Here is a 17,576-nt window from a genome sequence, read left to right on the forward strand (position 1 = left end):
GTCTTAAGGGCTGGCAAGTGAGTGATTCATAATTCCGCTGTTACATTATAATACAGATATGTAACAGCCCAATGCACACAAGCAGCGGCTTTGGATGAGGTCAGTTTCAGCTCAAGTCACTAAATAATTTAAATCTTTAATACTGAAATCCACTATAAATGAGATTTTAAAAACTTGAGTAAGCTTTTGTTTAAGGGAGTACAAAGAGCTGTGATGACACTGCTGTCTAAGCACCGTTCTTTCCTTGCTGATGCTGGCTCTTCGAAGGAACGTGTTGCAGCACAGAGGTACCTGAGGACGGGGAAACTAGGCAGCTTTGGAAATACATTTCATAAAAGCCTTTTTAAAGCATGAAATGCACTGGTTCATTTTCTTAGCAAACATGCCCACTGTTTCTAGGAACACATTTCCATTTGAAATACAATGATTTCCCTGCATCCTCCGATGTACCTCTCCCAGAATAATGGGATCACACCAGCAGTTCATCTGCTCCTGGGATTTCCCCAGCTGCCAGGAGCAGCAGAAGCATCCTGTGAATGGCTGTGCTCACCCTCCTACTTTTCTAAAAATCACGCTATCTCACTTGTAGGGTTCCCATTATAAGCCCATTCACCTTTGGCTGCCTGAATAATCTGCAGAGAGATCTGTGTGGCTCCTCGGGGGCAAACCAGTCCCTTTGAGAAATGCATCGTCCTCAAGGAGTGCCTCTTCTGCCCCGGGATGCAGGAGAGTTAGGGTGACAACGCTCCTCATTAGGGTGCTCTGTATAAGCGTGATGAATCTGAGCCCGGGTGGCTCGTTTCAGCCTGGGAGCACGTCTCGGCTCTCGCTCGAGTCAGTGGGAGTTGTACCACTTGGTGTAACAGAGACGAGTCTTCGTCTCTGTGGGCACCTTCATTACTCATGTGAAATGTATAAGACATTATGTGAGTAGCAGCGTTAAAAGGACGCTTGGCGGTTAAGTTCACGGGTTAATTATGCAAACAGTGTTTTCCCCCAGCACATGTACATTTGATGTCTTCTACGCTTCATTCGTTGCTCACTAACTCTTGTACTGTGAAAAAATACAAGTGGGAATCCCAGCTGTCTTTCATTATAACATTTTATGTGCTACTGTCTGAGTTACTCCTGGGATTCTCAAGGATCACACACACACACACAAATGTATATAAATGGTTCTACGACATCTTTAGCTACAGCACCAAATATTTAATTTCTAAGGGTTTCACAAAGCTGCCATGTGTGACAGAAAGAATTTGCATTGTTTGCTCTATGGAAAGGCTTAGTGCCTGAGCTGAGCTCTCAGTCCTGCTTTGCTTCAGACAAAATTAAAGTATTTTTCTGTATATTTTAGCTATCAAGCAACATGTTTAAGAAAATAGAAAATATTTAGGCTTTAGAGGCCTTCTGCTAGAGGTCAATGTGCTACCAGCGATCTACATGCTACCCACTTTGTGAATTCCAGTGCCAATATTCAAAGACTTTCAACCTATACTTAAGGTTAAGAAGAGCAACAGACCAGATGAATGCTTATGTTTTCTATAGGTTCACATGTAAATGTGGCCAAGATCGCTGGGATCAAGACTTAAAAATTAAACATTTGATTACATAATTTGCTCATCAGCTGGCAGAAGTGAGATGCATACATGGAGAGCTTTAAATTAGTTTCAGTTTTGACACCACTATATTTCATGGTGATCCTGTAGCTGGTTTGCCTATTTCTGTTTCACTGAGAGAAGGGAAACACAGAATGCATACAAAATGGCTGATATGGTACTGTAGTTTTTTGTTGTTGTAGTTCTTGTTTCAAAATAAAAAAGTCATATTGTCTTAGCTCTTTTAGTCTATGGGACTGAAGATATTTCCCTTTCCACAAGAAAAAATGGATCTTGCAACATCCAGATAACATTTTTAAATTAAAAAATATGAACCAACAGAAATGATGGAGGCAGTTGCTAGAAGGGTTTACTGTACTGGATAGAGATTAGAGGATTTATTTCTACTTCAACAACAGCACAATTAAAAGTCAGAAGATAAGTGGTAAGTATAACACCCTTGCTATAAATATTCTAAATGAGAAGAATTCTGAACATGTCAAAAGCACAACGTTTAAGAAGGTATTCACTGAATCCCCTATGGCTCAACGGCACTTTTTATTTATTCATTCTTCCTAGGGTTTTTTTAAACTCTAACATGAATTTAGCATGATTTATTAGCACATCGATTAAAGGTGTTTGTTGCAGAACATCATACTTTCATGTATCTGCTAACAAGGTAATTTGCAAATGTGTTTTGGAAGGAAAAGCAAAAAGAGAAAGAAAATACAGCCCTGTGCTGTATAAAGCCACATAAACTTGGAACGTTCTCCTACAATCTGCGCCAACACCATTTTAATACAGCCATAGAAACAAACCCCAAAAGCCCCAAGACCCACACCTAACATCTTCTCCTTCTCCAGAAAACCATCGGTGTGGTGTCCCACCTGCTTCTGCTGACCTGCTCAGTGCATTATGCTCCGGGGATCGCCCCCAGAGCCGGCGGTGGGTGCCAGTGGTACTCACTCGTGCGAGGGGACGCCGTTGGCGACGACGCCTTCGTAGCGGCTGATGCCCTTCTGCTGGGTGACGCTGATCTGCCCGCCCAGCTCGTCCGCGATGATGCCCGCGTGTATCGCCGACTTGCACAGCAGCGACGTCTGAAAGGCAGAAGGCATCACACCCAAACACTCAGGGGATGGGGCTGACAAAGCAGTAATGCTCCAACTCCCAAGCCACTCTACGTGTTGGAGCACAAAACAGCCTGCACAGGCATAATAGCAATAAGAAGCGTGTGTGTGGGACCCACAACAGGAATCTTTGAAACAAAATACATCTGTTTCCGACAGACTATTTATTTTTTTTCAAATGAGAAGGCTAATAATCTGGTTCTGGGAAGGCGCTGTAAGGTTTTAACCTAATAAATAGCTGGCCTGCCTCAGGAAAACAAAGTCAAAGGCAACACAACCAGCCTTCTTTGCAAAGGGAAAATTAGAATTACTTCCTGAACTTACCTGAAGGCGGATCTGTCTATTACTGTGTACTGCCTTAGGATTTGTGGCATGGTATGCACTGGGAAATTCAGCTGTGTGTCATTCACATGGGCACTTCCACCACTTTCCAAGCTGGGGTGCCTGACTGTCCCCTCCAGGGAGGGCTGGGTGCACTGGGGACACAGGGGCAGCAGGGCACATGGAGCCCTGAAGGTCCTTCCCGTCAGAAAGCTGAATGCCGTGTTCATGGTGGAGGGAAATTTTCTTTCAAAAATTCCTCCACCTAGATAAGATCTGCATGAGGTCATGCCATGTGCTGCTTTTCTTTTCTAATCACCCTGTATAGCAGGAATAACTCAGCTAATTAGAAGGCGATGTGGCATTTCTTTGTTTTTTCAGCTCTGCCGTTCTCCGGGATGGGGCGGTGTGCTTGAGTAACTGGACGAACAGGTTGAACATGAACACTGGTATTTTGGAAACTCAGCAACTGCTTTACCTGTGACACGGTGGGATTTTACTTCAGTGGAAGGATTAAGCTTACTCCACTGTGAAAGATGCAAAGATTTCAGAGGCATGAAGGGAGGGAGGTGAGGGGCACAAAAAAGGCAGAGCAATGTGTGATACGAACTGCGGGTAAAACCACTCAGGCAACTTCATTTTAAAGATCAAGCAGTTAATAAAGAATGATCCAAGGAGTTTTTAGTTATCGGTGGGATGTGATTAAGTAGAGTATAGTATTTATTTCATCTCAGAGCAGATTCCTGGGATACTGCAAACAGAATCTTAAAGAAAACCCACAAGTTACTGAAATGCTTTTTATTCCTGCAAGAGATAACTTCAGAAAAGAAATGCACACGGACTCCAAACAAGTAAAAGATGAAGTCATAGGAATATTTAGTACATTGAAAAGCACTGCCTCAAGAGGGAAAAATCCTGTGCAGCCAAAAAGCCAGAAAACTATAGTAAGTTTAGTCGACAATCAGTGGACTTTGTTCTCACACGATTGATTAGTCTGTTTGAAAAGTGTCTCGGTGTGCTTATACACTGATAACATACCAATATACTGATAGTAAAAGGTATATCTAACACAGATGGGAAGAATTATTGACAAACGCCAAGCAGCAAAAATTGAAACCAAGTTGCACTATGCAACTGAGCAATAGATTCTCCCTTCTTTTCTTTTTTTATAATTTTTCCCTCATTATCCTGAATACTTACATCTCTGTATCCTTCTCCTATATTCCCAGAAATGTCACCTGCAATGTCTCTGCAGCCAGCAGGACAGTATCTGCTGTAGTAAAAGAACAGAGGCTTGCTTAAAAACTGGACTGTAATGATGATACCCAGAAACAAACCCATGCAAAAGAGATGCTCTCAAACCCACAGATATTTTAGCAGTAAGTTCTGGCTCATCACATATCATTGACTATAGAGGGTAAATAAAAGTGGCCCTGAATAGACTGCACATAGCAGCACACAAAGAATTAAAACAGCAGTTTTCCAAGTGCATTTTTGTTCAATTCTGTTGTTCTAGAAATGCCATTATGCACACTTGCAGCGCAGCCCAGATAAGAAGCCTGCATGCACATCCAGGCAGTAACCAGCAAAGTACAATTTATTACCATTGCAAACCATATCAAGGAGCCAAGAAATTATAGCTTGTCCTCAGATAATCTTTTATCAGCTGGGGCGTGATCTGCTCTCAGGAGATGCAATGGAATTCAAGGCTACTTTGAATTTCAGAGTGGAAACTCTTTTTACATATACCATACGTATGTATGCCCAAATGAGAATTGCTGAGAGCTCTGTAACTCAGCAGAGGAACTTGTTTTCCTGGGCTGCAGACTTCCATTCTGCACTACTGCTTCTCATAGCCAGGCCTGACACTATTACAGCATTGTAGCTCAAAAAACAAACAAAAAAATCACTTCTCCAGACAACTAAGACTGTATATGTCTTATGTGACATTTTACAGCAATTAGACCAGATGCCGGAAAAGTAAATGACCGCACAGAGATGTAAAACTTCTTTACCTGTATTCAGTCTTTGTGTAGTGGTTTGCTCGTTCCAAACATGTGATTAGATCTGTGAAAAGGTACAAATGTCAATACCAGCCAGAGGACAAGGAAATATAGAATAACATTTGGCTAAATGAGAAATTGCATTTGAAGACCTCTCTGTGTAATACTTGCACAACTTTATTAGAAGTAAAACAACAGCTAAGGTTTTCCCTCACTCTTTTCATCTCCCTCTTCCACTCATGCTTTACACCCCTTCATCAAAGACATGCAGATCCCCAGAATATTAAATGTAGGATTTGTATCTTAACCTCTACAATCTCTTCATCCTATCACAGTGTGGTAAAAGCCCAGAATGCAGAAGGTATTTTCTTTTTCACTGGGCCTGTACTGAAAATTATCTAGGCAAGATTTCAGCAGCTATTAGATCTGCTTAATGTTACAATTGCTTCTTGCACACATGCTATTAAAAATATGATGGTTCATGCTAATAAGATACCAGAAATATTTAGGACCAAACATTTGGGACAAAGTTTATGTGTAGGGAAGATAATGAAATAGGAAGGACAATGCTGCTTATCCTTCAGAAACAGTACTTTACCTGGATGATCACTACTGGCATAGGACAACAGAAAGCCTCGCCCTGACACGTGGGATCCACTCTCAAAGTGAATAGTCGCTTCGTTGCTGTCCAGAATGATTTCTTTGGGGACAGGCATCATATTACCACAGTAGGGCCCTACAGACAGAACGAAGATTTCAGAGTTTAGATGAGATAGTTAGGCTGGAGTACTCTTGTGATTAGCAGAGAGTTTCATAACATGCTCATTCTCCTTCAGTATAATCCAAATGTTGACAAAAGGGCTTGAACTTCAGTCCTTTATGGGTATGAGCTCCAACGTTACCCTGACAAAGAATGGCAAGAATCCAATCGTCTCTTCGTGGCATAAATTCTAGTATTAAGATCTCTCATTGCATAAGCCTCAGGAGAATGATTAATGCTCTTCCACCTTTGAAGTACAGTGTTCTTAAAAGCAGCAGTAACTCATTAGAGAAAAGAATAAAGAGAACATTTAAAGGCAGTCCAGGGTGTGCTAGATAAACTCTCCAGATGCATACAGCTGAGGCTGCTTCAGCATAGCAGCTATTCAGAAAAGGTTAAGATCACAAACAGCGTACCTGGTCTTAAGGGATGTGTGTGCCACGAGTCATGTTGTACAACAAAGCAGTACTGCTTTGCTCAGAAAATTTCTGCATTTATTTGCCTTTTAAAAACATCATCAGTCCATTGAAACATATAGTTCAAGTTTCTAGAGTTTTAGATAAAATAAAGAGGAAGAGGAAGGGGAAGGGAGCAGGAAAAGGAGACACAAGTCTTGCACTTACGTTGAATTAGATAAGAGTTTTATAGCTACCAACTGCAATACCTTGGAGCACTCCTCAGGACACTCCTTTGTTGCCACAGCAGGCATGCCTGGGACTCTTTGTGACTACATTTGCTCCTTCAGAAGTCAGTTCCTGAGGGGAACTTGGTTTTGAAATCACCGTAGTCTTTGCTCTTCTGTCACCACGCCTGGGTGCAAACACTTGTCCCTGGCTGCCCTCAGATGTAGAAAATCATAAGCAGTTTGGGTCTGCTTCTTTGAATTTATGGGGATGCTTACAATATAAACAATTAAATAAGAGGTTTTGTAAAATGAGAAACATTTTTTTTTTCTAAGAGAAAAAGCAAACAAGACCCTTTAAAAGCCCTCAGACCACCTGTTCTCTTGAAGTGTATGACAGCTTTTGTATACTAAAGCAAGTCCTTAGTGATGAAAATGATCCCTTTGATTTTTCCTGGACAATCTCGTTTTCTTGGTGGTGGACACCTTATGGTAACTTGGAACTGACTTCTCTGATACAAGAAGTTACAGTCAAAGTGCAGCACAAATTTTATGTGTAGTACCCTTCCAAACAGGCTCCTAAAAGCCTCTTCATTTCATTTGATACTCTTTGCGGGTGGGGAGGTGTCTTTCCCAAATAGTTCACCAACTTTATAGCAACTACAAGATCAGCCCATAGAGTAGCCCAGTCAGAGGCAGTGACAGCCAGCTGTCAGCAGAGTGGGACAAACTAAAGGAGGAACTCTGTCTTTTGGCTTGTAAAAATTATAAGGCAAAGCCAGGCAGGCAGAGAAACAAGTGACAACTGTGACATTTCCCTCGAGTACTCCTGTGTTGAAAATGACTCACGACTTAGTCAGAGAAAACAATGTCTATAAAAAGGGTTAAACAAATTGCTTAGGAAATGAACTTATCAAAAAGACAGCATTTGACACTGTGTCATACCAGACAACTGCACGAGTGATTTATTTGAGAAGGTCTTTTGTGTCAGATTGCAGTGGGAGAAGTAGAGTGCTAACTTAAAATTTTACATTTTTTTCCAGAGTGGAGAAAGAGAAAAAAAAAGGGGGAAGAAGAAAGGAAGGCATTGTGTTTCTTCAAAATAGCAAGACTGAGAAAGCTTTAATCTTTTTCTTCTCTCAGGGACTGACTACATGTTTTCTCACCAATGCTCTTTGGCTTTTTCCCTTGCAGCGATTCGCAGTGACCTATCAACTCTGTAGGTATAATTTAGATCGCTGACTCACTCAACCGCACACTGGCTGGAGCACGATTGTGTGTCTCCTTCAGCAGCAAGTCTACATGTGTCCCAGGTAATTATACAAACAAATCACACGTAACAATAAAAAATGATAAAATAAAATAAAAAAGTCTAGACTTATAGAGTTGTATAATATGAAATCCGATAATTCAGATGCAATCAGCTTAAGAAATCAGCATGCAATGCCTGAAGAGAAGTTTCTACTGTTAAGTATTAAATCCAATATGGGTTACAAAGCTATCGTTATCTCACAGTTATGCCAAGAGCAGGTCTGGTGTACCCAGACTCCAGTGGGTAGCTCAAAACTAAGGGAACCCAGGGCTAATTACTTCAAGGACATAAAAGCAAGAAACAGAATCCACTGCAGGGATTAATGCTTTTCCAAAGGTTTATCAGTTATCTGCATAGATTTGAAAAAAGTAAGGCATTTATTAACACCAGAGAACATTTACTTGTTCTTTGTTCCAAACAGATGAAGCCTTGCAAAATATTTCGACACAGCTCTTCTCAAGAATTCAGTTAACATCAGCAATACACAGCCAAGTCTTCAGCCTTCCGTGAGATCCAGTAAAGCTTAATTCCAGGCCACCAAATACAGAAATTAACACTTAGACCTAAGGTTTAGAAAAAAAGTATAAGCATTACCTCACATCTCTAACTGCTGTTTTTGGAGATAGTTTTGCCTTTACTACATGAAAGAACAACAGATGTGCAGTCAGTTTTTAGGAAAAGGTGTGATTCCTCGCTCTTATAATGACCACTGTTGACCAATGTAAGCATATTTAATTTACTGAATAATATGGTTTTCTGTTTAGCAGCTCCTTTTCATTTTGCCCTGTTTTCGCAGAGTGGCCTTTTTGACCTCTGATTCTCATTTTCCTCTCAGTCAATTCATTACACATTGACTGTCTTTCAAGAAATTCCCCAGGTAATAACTGGTAGTGCTTAGGAAATAACTCTTCAGGGTCAAGACAGTTCTTTGGGTTCAGTTTTGACAGAGAACTTTATGCTTTGATCTGTTTTCTAATTTTCTTCAGAAAAATATGATTGTTCTTAATCACGTGTACTCTTTCCTGTGCACTTCCATACAGTAGTTCTCCATCTACTTTAATGTTGAAAAGGCAGAAAAAGGTTACTCTCCCACGCTTCCAGCGTTTCAGCTCATAGTGTGCCTGAGTTAGACGCACTTTCCCTACACATAGTAACACCCAGCATAGTTGTTCTCCATTGACTTACCTAGTCTCCCTTCAATGTACTTACTGTAGGATTTCATAGACATTAGAAGATTAAAACCATTCAGCATATGCAGTGATTGGACTTAATCTGAAAACTGTCTGTCTTAGGCAGTATTTTTGAATTGCAATTGAAGTGACAAGATCACATGTCAAAAATACAGCTTTAGCATCTACTTTTAAGACTCGTATGTGATCCCTGTCTTCTCTGTCCATTCCACCTAGGATCTGTTGACTTCTCCAGGCTGTCTATATGAATAACTGAACAACCTCAGTGGGGAGGAGTGATGAAGACACAAGCCTTGGTTTGTGCCTGTATACAAGGGAGGAGCTGGTTTAAAGAGCTCTGTTAACTTTTACTGCAGCATTTTGACTTGACTCTGGACAAAAATTTAATTTCTAAACTTGGGACTAAGCCAGAAGATTTTAAGATCCCTTTTAAAAACCACCAGATCCCGTTATCAGTTTTTAATCTTCTGATGTTAGTTGCGAGGTGGGTTGCTTTGCATATTTGGCTCGACAAACGAGTCACCAACGCTGATCTCTCTCCTTGTTTTCTGTTTAAGTGACTCTGTTGGATGTCTGCTAGGGTAAGTAGGCAGGATTATTTGGTTTGTTTACTAAGAACAAAGAAAGGATTTTGATTTAATAAACAGATGTGTTACATGTCATGAAACTGAGTAGGTGTTCTCCACATTTCAGTGTTACTATATCTGCATGCCAGGGCCTTTTCTTCTTTCGGTGTCTCACTAATGAGCTGACCCAAGTGTAGTTCCGTCTGTTCACTCCAGATTCATTAATATATATGTATTTTTTTAAATTCTGCAAGAGAGCTATTAGGGGCTTATGGATTTTGAATGTACCTATTTTAATATTCTCTATAATTAAATTAACATTTAATGCCTTTCCTCCAGAACTCCTGATATGGTTTAGGTGGTTTAAATGAAATACTCTTATTTTGAAATTATTGTCTCTGAACAGTATTAACATCCTGCGAAACACACAGTAAATTGTCTCATGGATATCCTTTGGCTGGCTTGTCTGGAGACTGAAGAGATTATTTTATGCTTTGTTTATTTTTAAAATTTTAGCAATAGTCTACTGCTTTTGTCTTTTTCATAATAGTGTTGTCTTGCAAATCTGACGATCTTTACAGTATTGTCTGCTTTTATGAAGTCTAGTTTACTTCTACTGTCAGCCAGTCTCTGGCATATTTCCTGAGATTACTTTGTTGAGTTGTGCTCCTTTATTCCTTCTACTTCCCTCAAGAAGCGCTGTGACTAGAGGACTCACTTCTCTCACACCAACTGGCGGTGCCTACATGGTGCTCGTTTCTGTAGCATTTGCTACTTTCTGCTTTTTCTGTAAGGCTTTTTTCTTTCTTTTAAAATCAATTCTTTATCAAGTCTTTACCTATTGCACGCCTGGGTCATTCTGCTTTCAAATTCCTCAACCTCATTTAAAACTTCCATTTTGACATTTGAAGAGATCATTAGGAAACTCAGTTTAGATATAAACTCATAAAGATCTATGGTTCAACAGGGAATCTTCTCTCTTTCTGCTTTCTGTCTTTAACATGAGACTTGCAGAGCAACACATCTTATGAACAATGTGTGCAATGATCCTAAGGTTATGCTTCTCCAGAATTATCATTTCCTAAGGAGTTTGTATGGGAAAAAATGTTTGAAATTTTCATCCTTCCTTTTGTCAAACAAAATGGCTTGGAAGTACCTCAATAGTCAGGTAAGAACAGGGAATGTAATGAACATGGATTATGCTTGCTTTACTTCAGAGATAAAAACTCAGCCAGTGTGCAAGTCTTTCACAAACAGCTCACAAAAACTGCAAGGATCTGTTGTATGAAAACATATGCGTTCTTGAAGTTTGTCTCCATCCCACATTCACAGAAATGCTTCACTTTCATAAGAAGTAGCTGAGCATAACCAGTAGCTCTTCCTCTCCTATTACCAAGAAAGAGAGGAGAAGAGAAGCCTCTTCTTCACTCCAAACCTGTGATGAACAAGCGCAGGGGTAACCAGCACCGCCCTCAAGGATGTGCCACGAGATGAAAAGTGCAGGTCCACGTCCTTCTCTGCAGGACATGGGGAAGGTGGTGGTAACACTATGAGTTGATAGGGTAGTCACACTCATTAGTCAGGATGAGACAGCCTAGTTATTCAACATTTAACTCTGTGCAACACAGTCTGACCTCAGAATGAGTGTAAGTAGTTCTTGTTTTAAGAAAAACATATATAACTTTCCGTTAACATCTAAAAGGTTGCCAAAGATTGTGATAAAGGAGAGAAAAAGGCATCCAAGTAGAATCAGGCTGGAGAAGTAATTACAGTTTAAAAACGAGGATCTGGGCCACCTGCTCCCACAGTCTGTAGGTCTGCCTGCTTGACCCCAAGTGAGATTTCCCCTTTTACTGTGGCTTTAGCTAAATCCAAAGACGGAAGCATAGCAACAGGTAGGAACCTTTAGTAAAGAGCTGTACCTGTTTAACAACAGCAACAAAATAAACCCCAGAAAAATACACAATACAATTTATGCATCTAAAGGGACTAAAAGGTCATTTGATAAAAGAAAAGCGGGTTTTCTTTGCTTTATAAGTAAATTTTTCCAAAGCTAAAACCTTGGGCTTCTGTAACCCCTCAGGTGAAACCCAACTGTTAAAAAGAGTTTTGACTGTTAAGAAACCGCTTAACTTGATCTTCAGTGAGAACTTGTCTGGGCATTTCACTGGATTTCCTGAAATACCAGAAACAATACTGTAATAACAAGTTTCCTTTGAGGGGTGAAAAAGAAACCTGGGCACACCCTTTATTCAAGCAAGACACTTATTACCATCTATAATAAGGAAAGACTGGTTCGATGAATCGCCTTCAGCCACGATGACAGGTATGAGGCGTTGGAAGGCACTTGGTTCTCCTGCACACACACACACACACACACACACACACACACACACACACACGTGCAAACTCACTCTCAACAGCCATCAGACACTCACACATCAGTAAATGCTCGATTTCCCTAACAACCCTTAGAGACTGGCTGCGGAGAGGAGAAAGCATTTTCAGTAATTTCTCTTGCTATTTCACACTAGTTACTGACTGCAAATTATGCAAGAACAAGTTAACTGCACTAACTCTCCAAATTATTACTAGTCACTCAGCAGATCTGACATCCACCCCAGAGGAACACATCAACCTCCTACTGACTGCAAGTGAATGGAGAACTAAGTAGGCACTTATCTGTTCTTTAATCTCTTTCCAGTCAAGACTGAAGATCGTCTCACAAAATTAAAGGAAAAGATGCTAAACCATTAGACGGGGAAAGAGTGAAGAAAGCAAGCAAAAAGGGTCAAAAGAAATACGGGAATCTGATAAAGTCATGAAAAGAAGCTGACTAAAAGCAATTCCTGTTGAACTTTAAAAACATGTATGTTAATACGTTCATAAGCAGTGCAGCAATGGCTGCTGTGTTCTTGAGAACTACAGGGACCACATGGTTAATCTTGTTTTCACATATCCCTTTAACTAATTAAAAAATCAAAAGCTCTTTTCAGAGCTCAGTATTTTTAATATGCTCAGCTAATGCAATTAACTCTAGAAGAAAGGCATTTCAGTAGAGGCTGCACCTTGTCCATACTGTGAGATCATGCTTTATATTATCATCTATTCTAGATTCCTTTTGTGGGAGAAAAATAAACAAACAAACAAACACCACCCTATTTTCATCCAGTGCAAAGACATGCCTTTGAAAAGGGACATTATAATAAATTTAATTCTCCTAGAGACAACATGTGCAAAGATGTGTTAACATTGCAAGATTTGTCAGACAAAGGTGACTCAGTTTCACCAAGACTGGTGTTAGACTACCTTTGCCGACTGATGATTAATGTTTTCACATCTAAGTCTGGATACAAAGCTAGCAGTTTGAAAGAAAAGACTTGTTACAGGGTCGTTCCTCCGGTTAGCATAGAGGAAAATTGCGTGCAGAATAATAACCCTGAAATACAGTGTTCAGCCACTTTATGTCTCCAATTTTAGAGCTTCATTAAGATTACTTAATGACTATCTTTTGATGGCAATATCATAGAAATATAAATGCAATGGCTGCCTTCACAGGTTCATCAAAGCTGAGAAGCATCAAAGGTGAGAAGAGCTGTAGTGTAAAGTTTGTGTTCCAGCTGAGCAGGGAGGCTTTAGTAGATCAGTGTACACAACACTATGTGCTTTTCCAGGAAGGAATTAAATCCACAGTACTCTTGGGGTCAGACTACAAAATTAGAGGAATGCCCTGAACCTAAATAAAACTCTCAAATTAGTGTTCTGCTGTCTAATCTGTAGTCACAGGCATACTAAAGTGAAAAAATCACCTGGCTAACATAAATCCATGAATCCACTCATTTGTGTATAACAGCTTCCCTTTAGGGTATGGAACATAAATACCCTGAATGTGAGCCGAGTTGCTCCTTGTGTATTCCATGAATCCCAGGAGAAGTTTATAACGATGAATGAATCAGAGTTATATATAAAGACTTGTGGGAGAAATCTGAAATGAAAAGAATATTTTGTCATCTGAAGACTTGTTTACACTAATGTTGTATTTACATGCATATAGTGTGGTGCTTTGCCTCCGACCAATTTTCTAAGCTTCAGATACACTCCTGAACAGGAGACTGTATGCATACTGATGTTGCCTCTCTTGTATTCTGTGGAATTTAAGAGACCAGAATAGTATTTAAACCATATTTCCCTTTGGACCTTATTTTCTGATAATTGCACACCTCAAAGAGCAGAGGCTGTCTGGCTAATTTGAAGTATGAGTAATATTCAAAGTGCCAGGCTTCATACTTAGCTTTTTGGATTTTCCTTTTTAAACTCAGGTCAAATACAGACATCCACAAGCATTCAAACATTAGTTTTTAATTGTTCAGATGTTTTCAATGCCTGCAAAACATTTTTAATTCTCCTGTTATCCTATTAAGGAATTTAAGTGGCAAAGCTCAATATCTTCTTGGCTGAAGGGAAGATGCTGACCTGCTTGTGAGTTATTGTGAAGAGAGGAGAAATGTGGAGAGGAGAACTGGGCTGAGAACAGCTACCGAAAAGGACACACAATAAGACTGACTGTACTTAGCCATGCCTACTCCCAGAGCTTCTTCTGCTTACACAAATGCATATTAAATCCCAGAACTATACCAAAACTGTTTTAACAACTCACTTAGAGAAGTCCTAATCTCATTTGTAAATTCCCATGCCTTTTAAAACACAAATGGTGTTGTGAATTTATGCGTACAACCCTATTTCCTCACTGCATGGATTCACCTGAAAGTAAAGCGAAGTCTCTGTATGTAGGCTAGTGCAAAAGTCTACAGCAAGCTGCAGACCAGAAAAAACATTGCAGATAACATGCCTGCTTCAGCCACAAAACTTGTTTAATCAGATATAAGTAAAATCTGCTAATTGTGCAGTTCATTACTGAGAATGCAAATTATAGTCCACATGCATCAGACATTACCAATCAGGTATGAAAATGGGTGTGGGAATACTTGAAAGAAATTCATTACATGGATTTGATTGCATAATATACCAGTATTCTGTTTATAGGCTGAATAACTGCATGACTGAACTATGTGAAGATGCCTTGGGGCTGGTGTGTAAGGAGCCAAAATTTCAATCAGCATTCAAGCTTCATTTTTCACTTCAAAAAACAATATATTGATTTATCCTTGTTTCCTAGATAAGCCTTTGATTAGAAATGTTAAGATAATATCAGTAAAAATTATTCAAAGTTATGATAATGCAGTACTAAACACGTAACACTTACTGCCAAGTACAGACAATACGCTTCAGGTGAACAGAATTCGTTACTTACAGGTAAACGAACATAAACATAAATACAAAAATCCAAGCACACACAAACAGAAATGTTCCTTATGCCTCAAATCAAGCTATACGCAAGGCTTAGATATGAGCATGTCAGGGTTCACTCTTGTTGAAGGCTGTTTCAAAATGTAATACCTCCCTCCTGATGAACAATAATTACCTTTACCTTCGTTTGTGAGAGAAGCTTTAATACCTCACCTGATCTTATCTTACCAGATGAGTTATAGGCCTATCATGCTCGTGAATGAAAGGCAATCATCCCTCTTTACTATTATGAGTCCTGAGCCTGGGAGAACCACACACTTCACTGAGACAAGCAATGAGCTGGGTGACCTTGAAAACCTGCAAAAGCTCTGTGTAGCTTATCTCTTCATTTGCTTTTTCCGCTGAACCTGTTCTGCTTGTAATGTCCAGCACAGCGCATTCAACTGCAGCTGACTGGAGGGCTACAGCCTGCTCCCAGCTGGCAAAATCTTACAAACTTGTTATTCCCCAGTTTATTCCAGTATTACAGAACTCCTTGCAGCTCCATGTCTTTGGATTTAAATCTGACTTCTGCAAAAGAGCTCACTGTCCTGAAAATCTGTTTGACTCTTCTAGAGAACAAAAGTCTCAGCAACAACTGACTGGGAAAACTGATTTGAAGAAAGCCTCAGGTTCTCTTAGGAGGACTTTGTGTTATTGTTTTAAGTACACACTTAAAGTAAAACACTTAAAACACACTTAAAATAAAACACACTTAAATAGCGTATTTAATCACCTATCCTCTTGTGCAAATCCCTTACACAAGTGCAGCCTGGCTGTACACGTTTAATATCTGCAATTATTAAAGCCTGTAGGTTAGCAAAGGCTATCAGTGTCTAACAGCTCGCAATAATAAAGGTTATCTCCTCTCCTCTCCAAGGCCTCGACAGACTAGGAAATAGAGAGATGCAAGACAGTGGGCTCCAGCTTCTCATCTCTGTGTAGGTAGTGAGCTAGCTCTTTCTTGACCCGAGAAGTATGTACTGCTGATATATATCCATGCGTTCACTGTATCACAACCATGATAGCTCCACAGGCCTTAGAGCACAGCTCCATAGGCCTGAGGGCAGAGCCCTGTAGATGGGTGTGCCACAGGAGGGCACGAGCCCCAGAGGACGTGCAGCCCCCCCGCAGCACTCCCAGCCTTGTCAGCACATGAGGTGTGAGAGCAATGGCTCTGCACGCCCGGAACAAAACACTTGAATATGGAAAGGAGGAGGAAAGATAAAAGGGTAACATTCCTTGTGCTTTGCTGAGCTGGGATTTACTCGCACTTCTCATAGTTCATGTATTTACCATTGCCTTATCTTTTACGTACCATGGACTGTTGAAGAACTCAGGATGGTAAGGTAGCTGGATTCACATTTCTGTGATTCAATGTCCAGGTCTCCAATTTTTAAGATCAAGCGTTTTCCCTGAGGTACTTGGATTTTCTTTTCACAAAGAGTGTAGTTTGGGTATGTCCCAGGATAGTTCTTGGATGCCAGGGTCCCACTGTCTTGATACATCACCATGTGCCCACATCCATCCCCTGCAGAAGGAGAAGAAACAATGAAGAAAACCAAAACGTATTCCTCAATAAAAAAATCTGTAATAAAATAAAATCTGTAATAAAATTCTGACCACAAAATCATCTTATATGCACTCTGCCTTCTAAAAAAATATTTTGTAATGCTCCACCTCAGTTATGCAGTTGTTGGAAAACAGGTAATTAAAATAAATGGAGTCATATTTATCTTGTAAAGCAGTAGAAAAGAGGGTTGGAAACACTCATGAATTAAGATGTATTTGACAGTCCTATATAAACAGTCTTTCTGGTTTTGTTTTACAGCCAAACCCTACCGAAACCTTAAAGACGCAATTTCATATGTAATAGGTAGGATCCCTCCTTAAAGAGTTTTCTCTCAATTATCATTCCGTATTTTATTTCCGCAGAAAGAGCCATCAGGGAGAGGGTAACTGAATCATGCATGAAAGCACAGACATGACTTAACTGCATACTATCACAGACCTGACTCATCTTACTTTCCTGATGGTTTTCTTGCTCCACTTGCACAGTGCAAAAAGCACTGGGGACAAGGTAAACACAAAAAGGTGGGACGAGTATTATCAGCCCTACACACAGGCTACTTCACAGCAGCATGCCTGGAAATATCAGTGCTGCTGCCTCCTTGCTAACAGGTTGAGGGTTGGTGCTTGCCTGCTCCTGCACGGGAAGAATGCTGCCACTGGCAAAGTGTTTTTTGTGGCCACGCGTAGGAGTGAGCTCAGCTTTGGGGACTTTCCTTGGTGGAGAAGCATCTGAGGAGCAGCTGCAGCAGAACATATGACAACAGGAAAAGGCACATGGAAATACTGGGGGGATGTGGGGGCTGACATGGAAAACAGGATGCATCCACGGAGGGGAAGGAAGCAGGTATCAGATAAGAGACCTTGACTACTAAAGGAAGCAATTTTTAGTGAACTATTTAAAAGTATACTAGTAATGTGAAATCTATATATTGAAGCTAAAGTCATTTCATTCTGCTGAATCTTTCAAATAATGAAAACTATCTCAACAGTGGAATTGGTGCAATATCTATGTGTATGTAGCAGTCCTCAGGTTTAGGTCAGTTAGGGCACAGACACTCTTTTCATAGGAGTCTTATATTCTGTTACCCTTTATCACTACAAAATTGATACTAATCCTAAAAGTGTTAAAACAGAGAATCCCAAAGAGCTGGGAATTCAT

General features: G+C 40.1%; 1 protein-coding gene across 4 annotated transcripts in view; it reads right to left on the bottom strand.

The window, feature by feature from the left end:
• DCBLD1 (discoidin, CUB and LCCL domain containing 1) overlaps nucleotides 1–17,576 on the bottom strand; it is a 48,772-nt gene that overhangs the window by 16,211 nt on the left and 14,985 nt on the right. For all 4 annotated transcript variants that reach the window (XR_010830405.1, XM_048065523.2, XM_048065525.2 and 1 more), the window contains exons 2-6: nucleotides 16,164–16,376; nucleotides 5,648–5,785; nucleotides 5,062–5,113; nucleotides 4,247–4,319; nucleotides 2,562–2,695 (exon numbers count right to left, since the gene is read on the bottom strand). Coding sequence is in view for 3 of the 4 variants with exons in the window: in XM_048065523.2 (XP_047921480.2) it covers nucleotides 2,562–2,695; nucleotides 4,247–4,319; nucleotides 5,062–5,113; nucleotides 5,648–5,785; nucleotides 16,164–16,376 (610 nt within the window). In the remaining variant the exon portion in view is untranslated. The remainder of the gene's footprint in view (nucleotides 1–2,561; nucleotides 2,696–4,246; nucleotides 4,320–5,061; nucleotides 5,114–5,647; nucleotides 5,786–16,163; nucleotides 16,377–17,576) is intronic.

Source organism: Anser cygnoides, chromosome 3 (genome assembly GCF_040182565.1).
Source record: "Anser cygnoides isolate HZ-2024a breed goose chromosome 3, Taihu_goose_T2T_genome, whole genome shotgun sequence".
In the NCBI taxonomy this organism is placed as follows: Eukaryota; Metazoa; Chordata; class Aves; order Anseriformes; family Anatidae; genus Anser; species Anser cygnoides.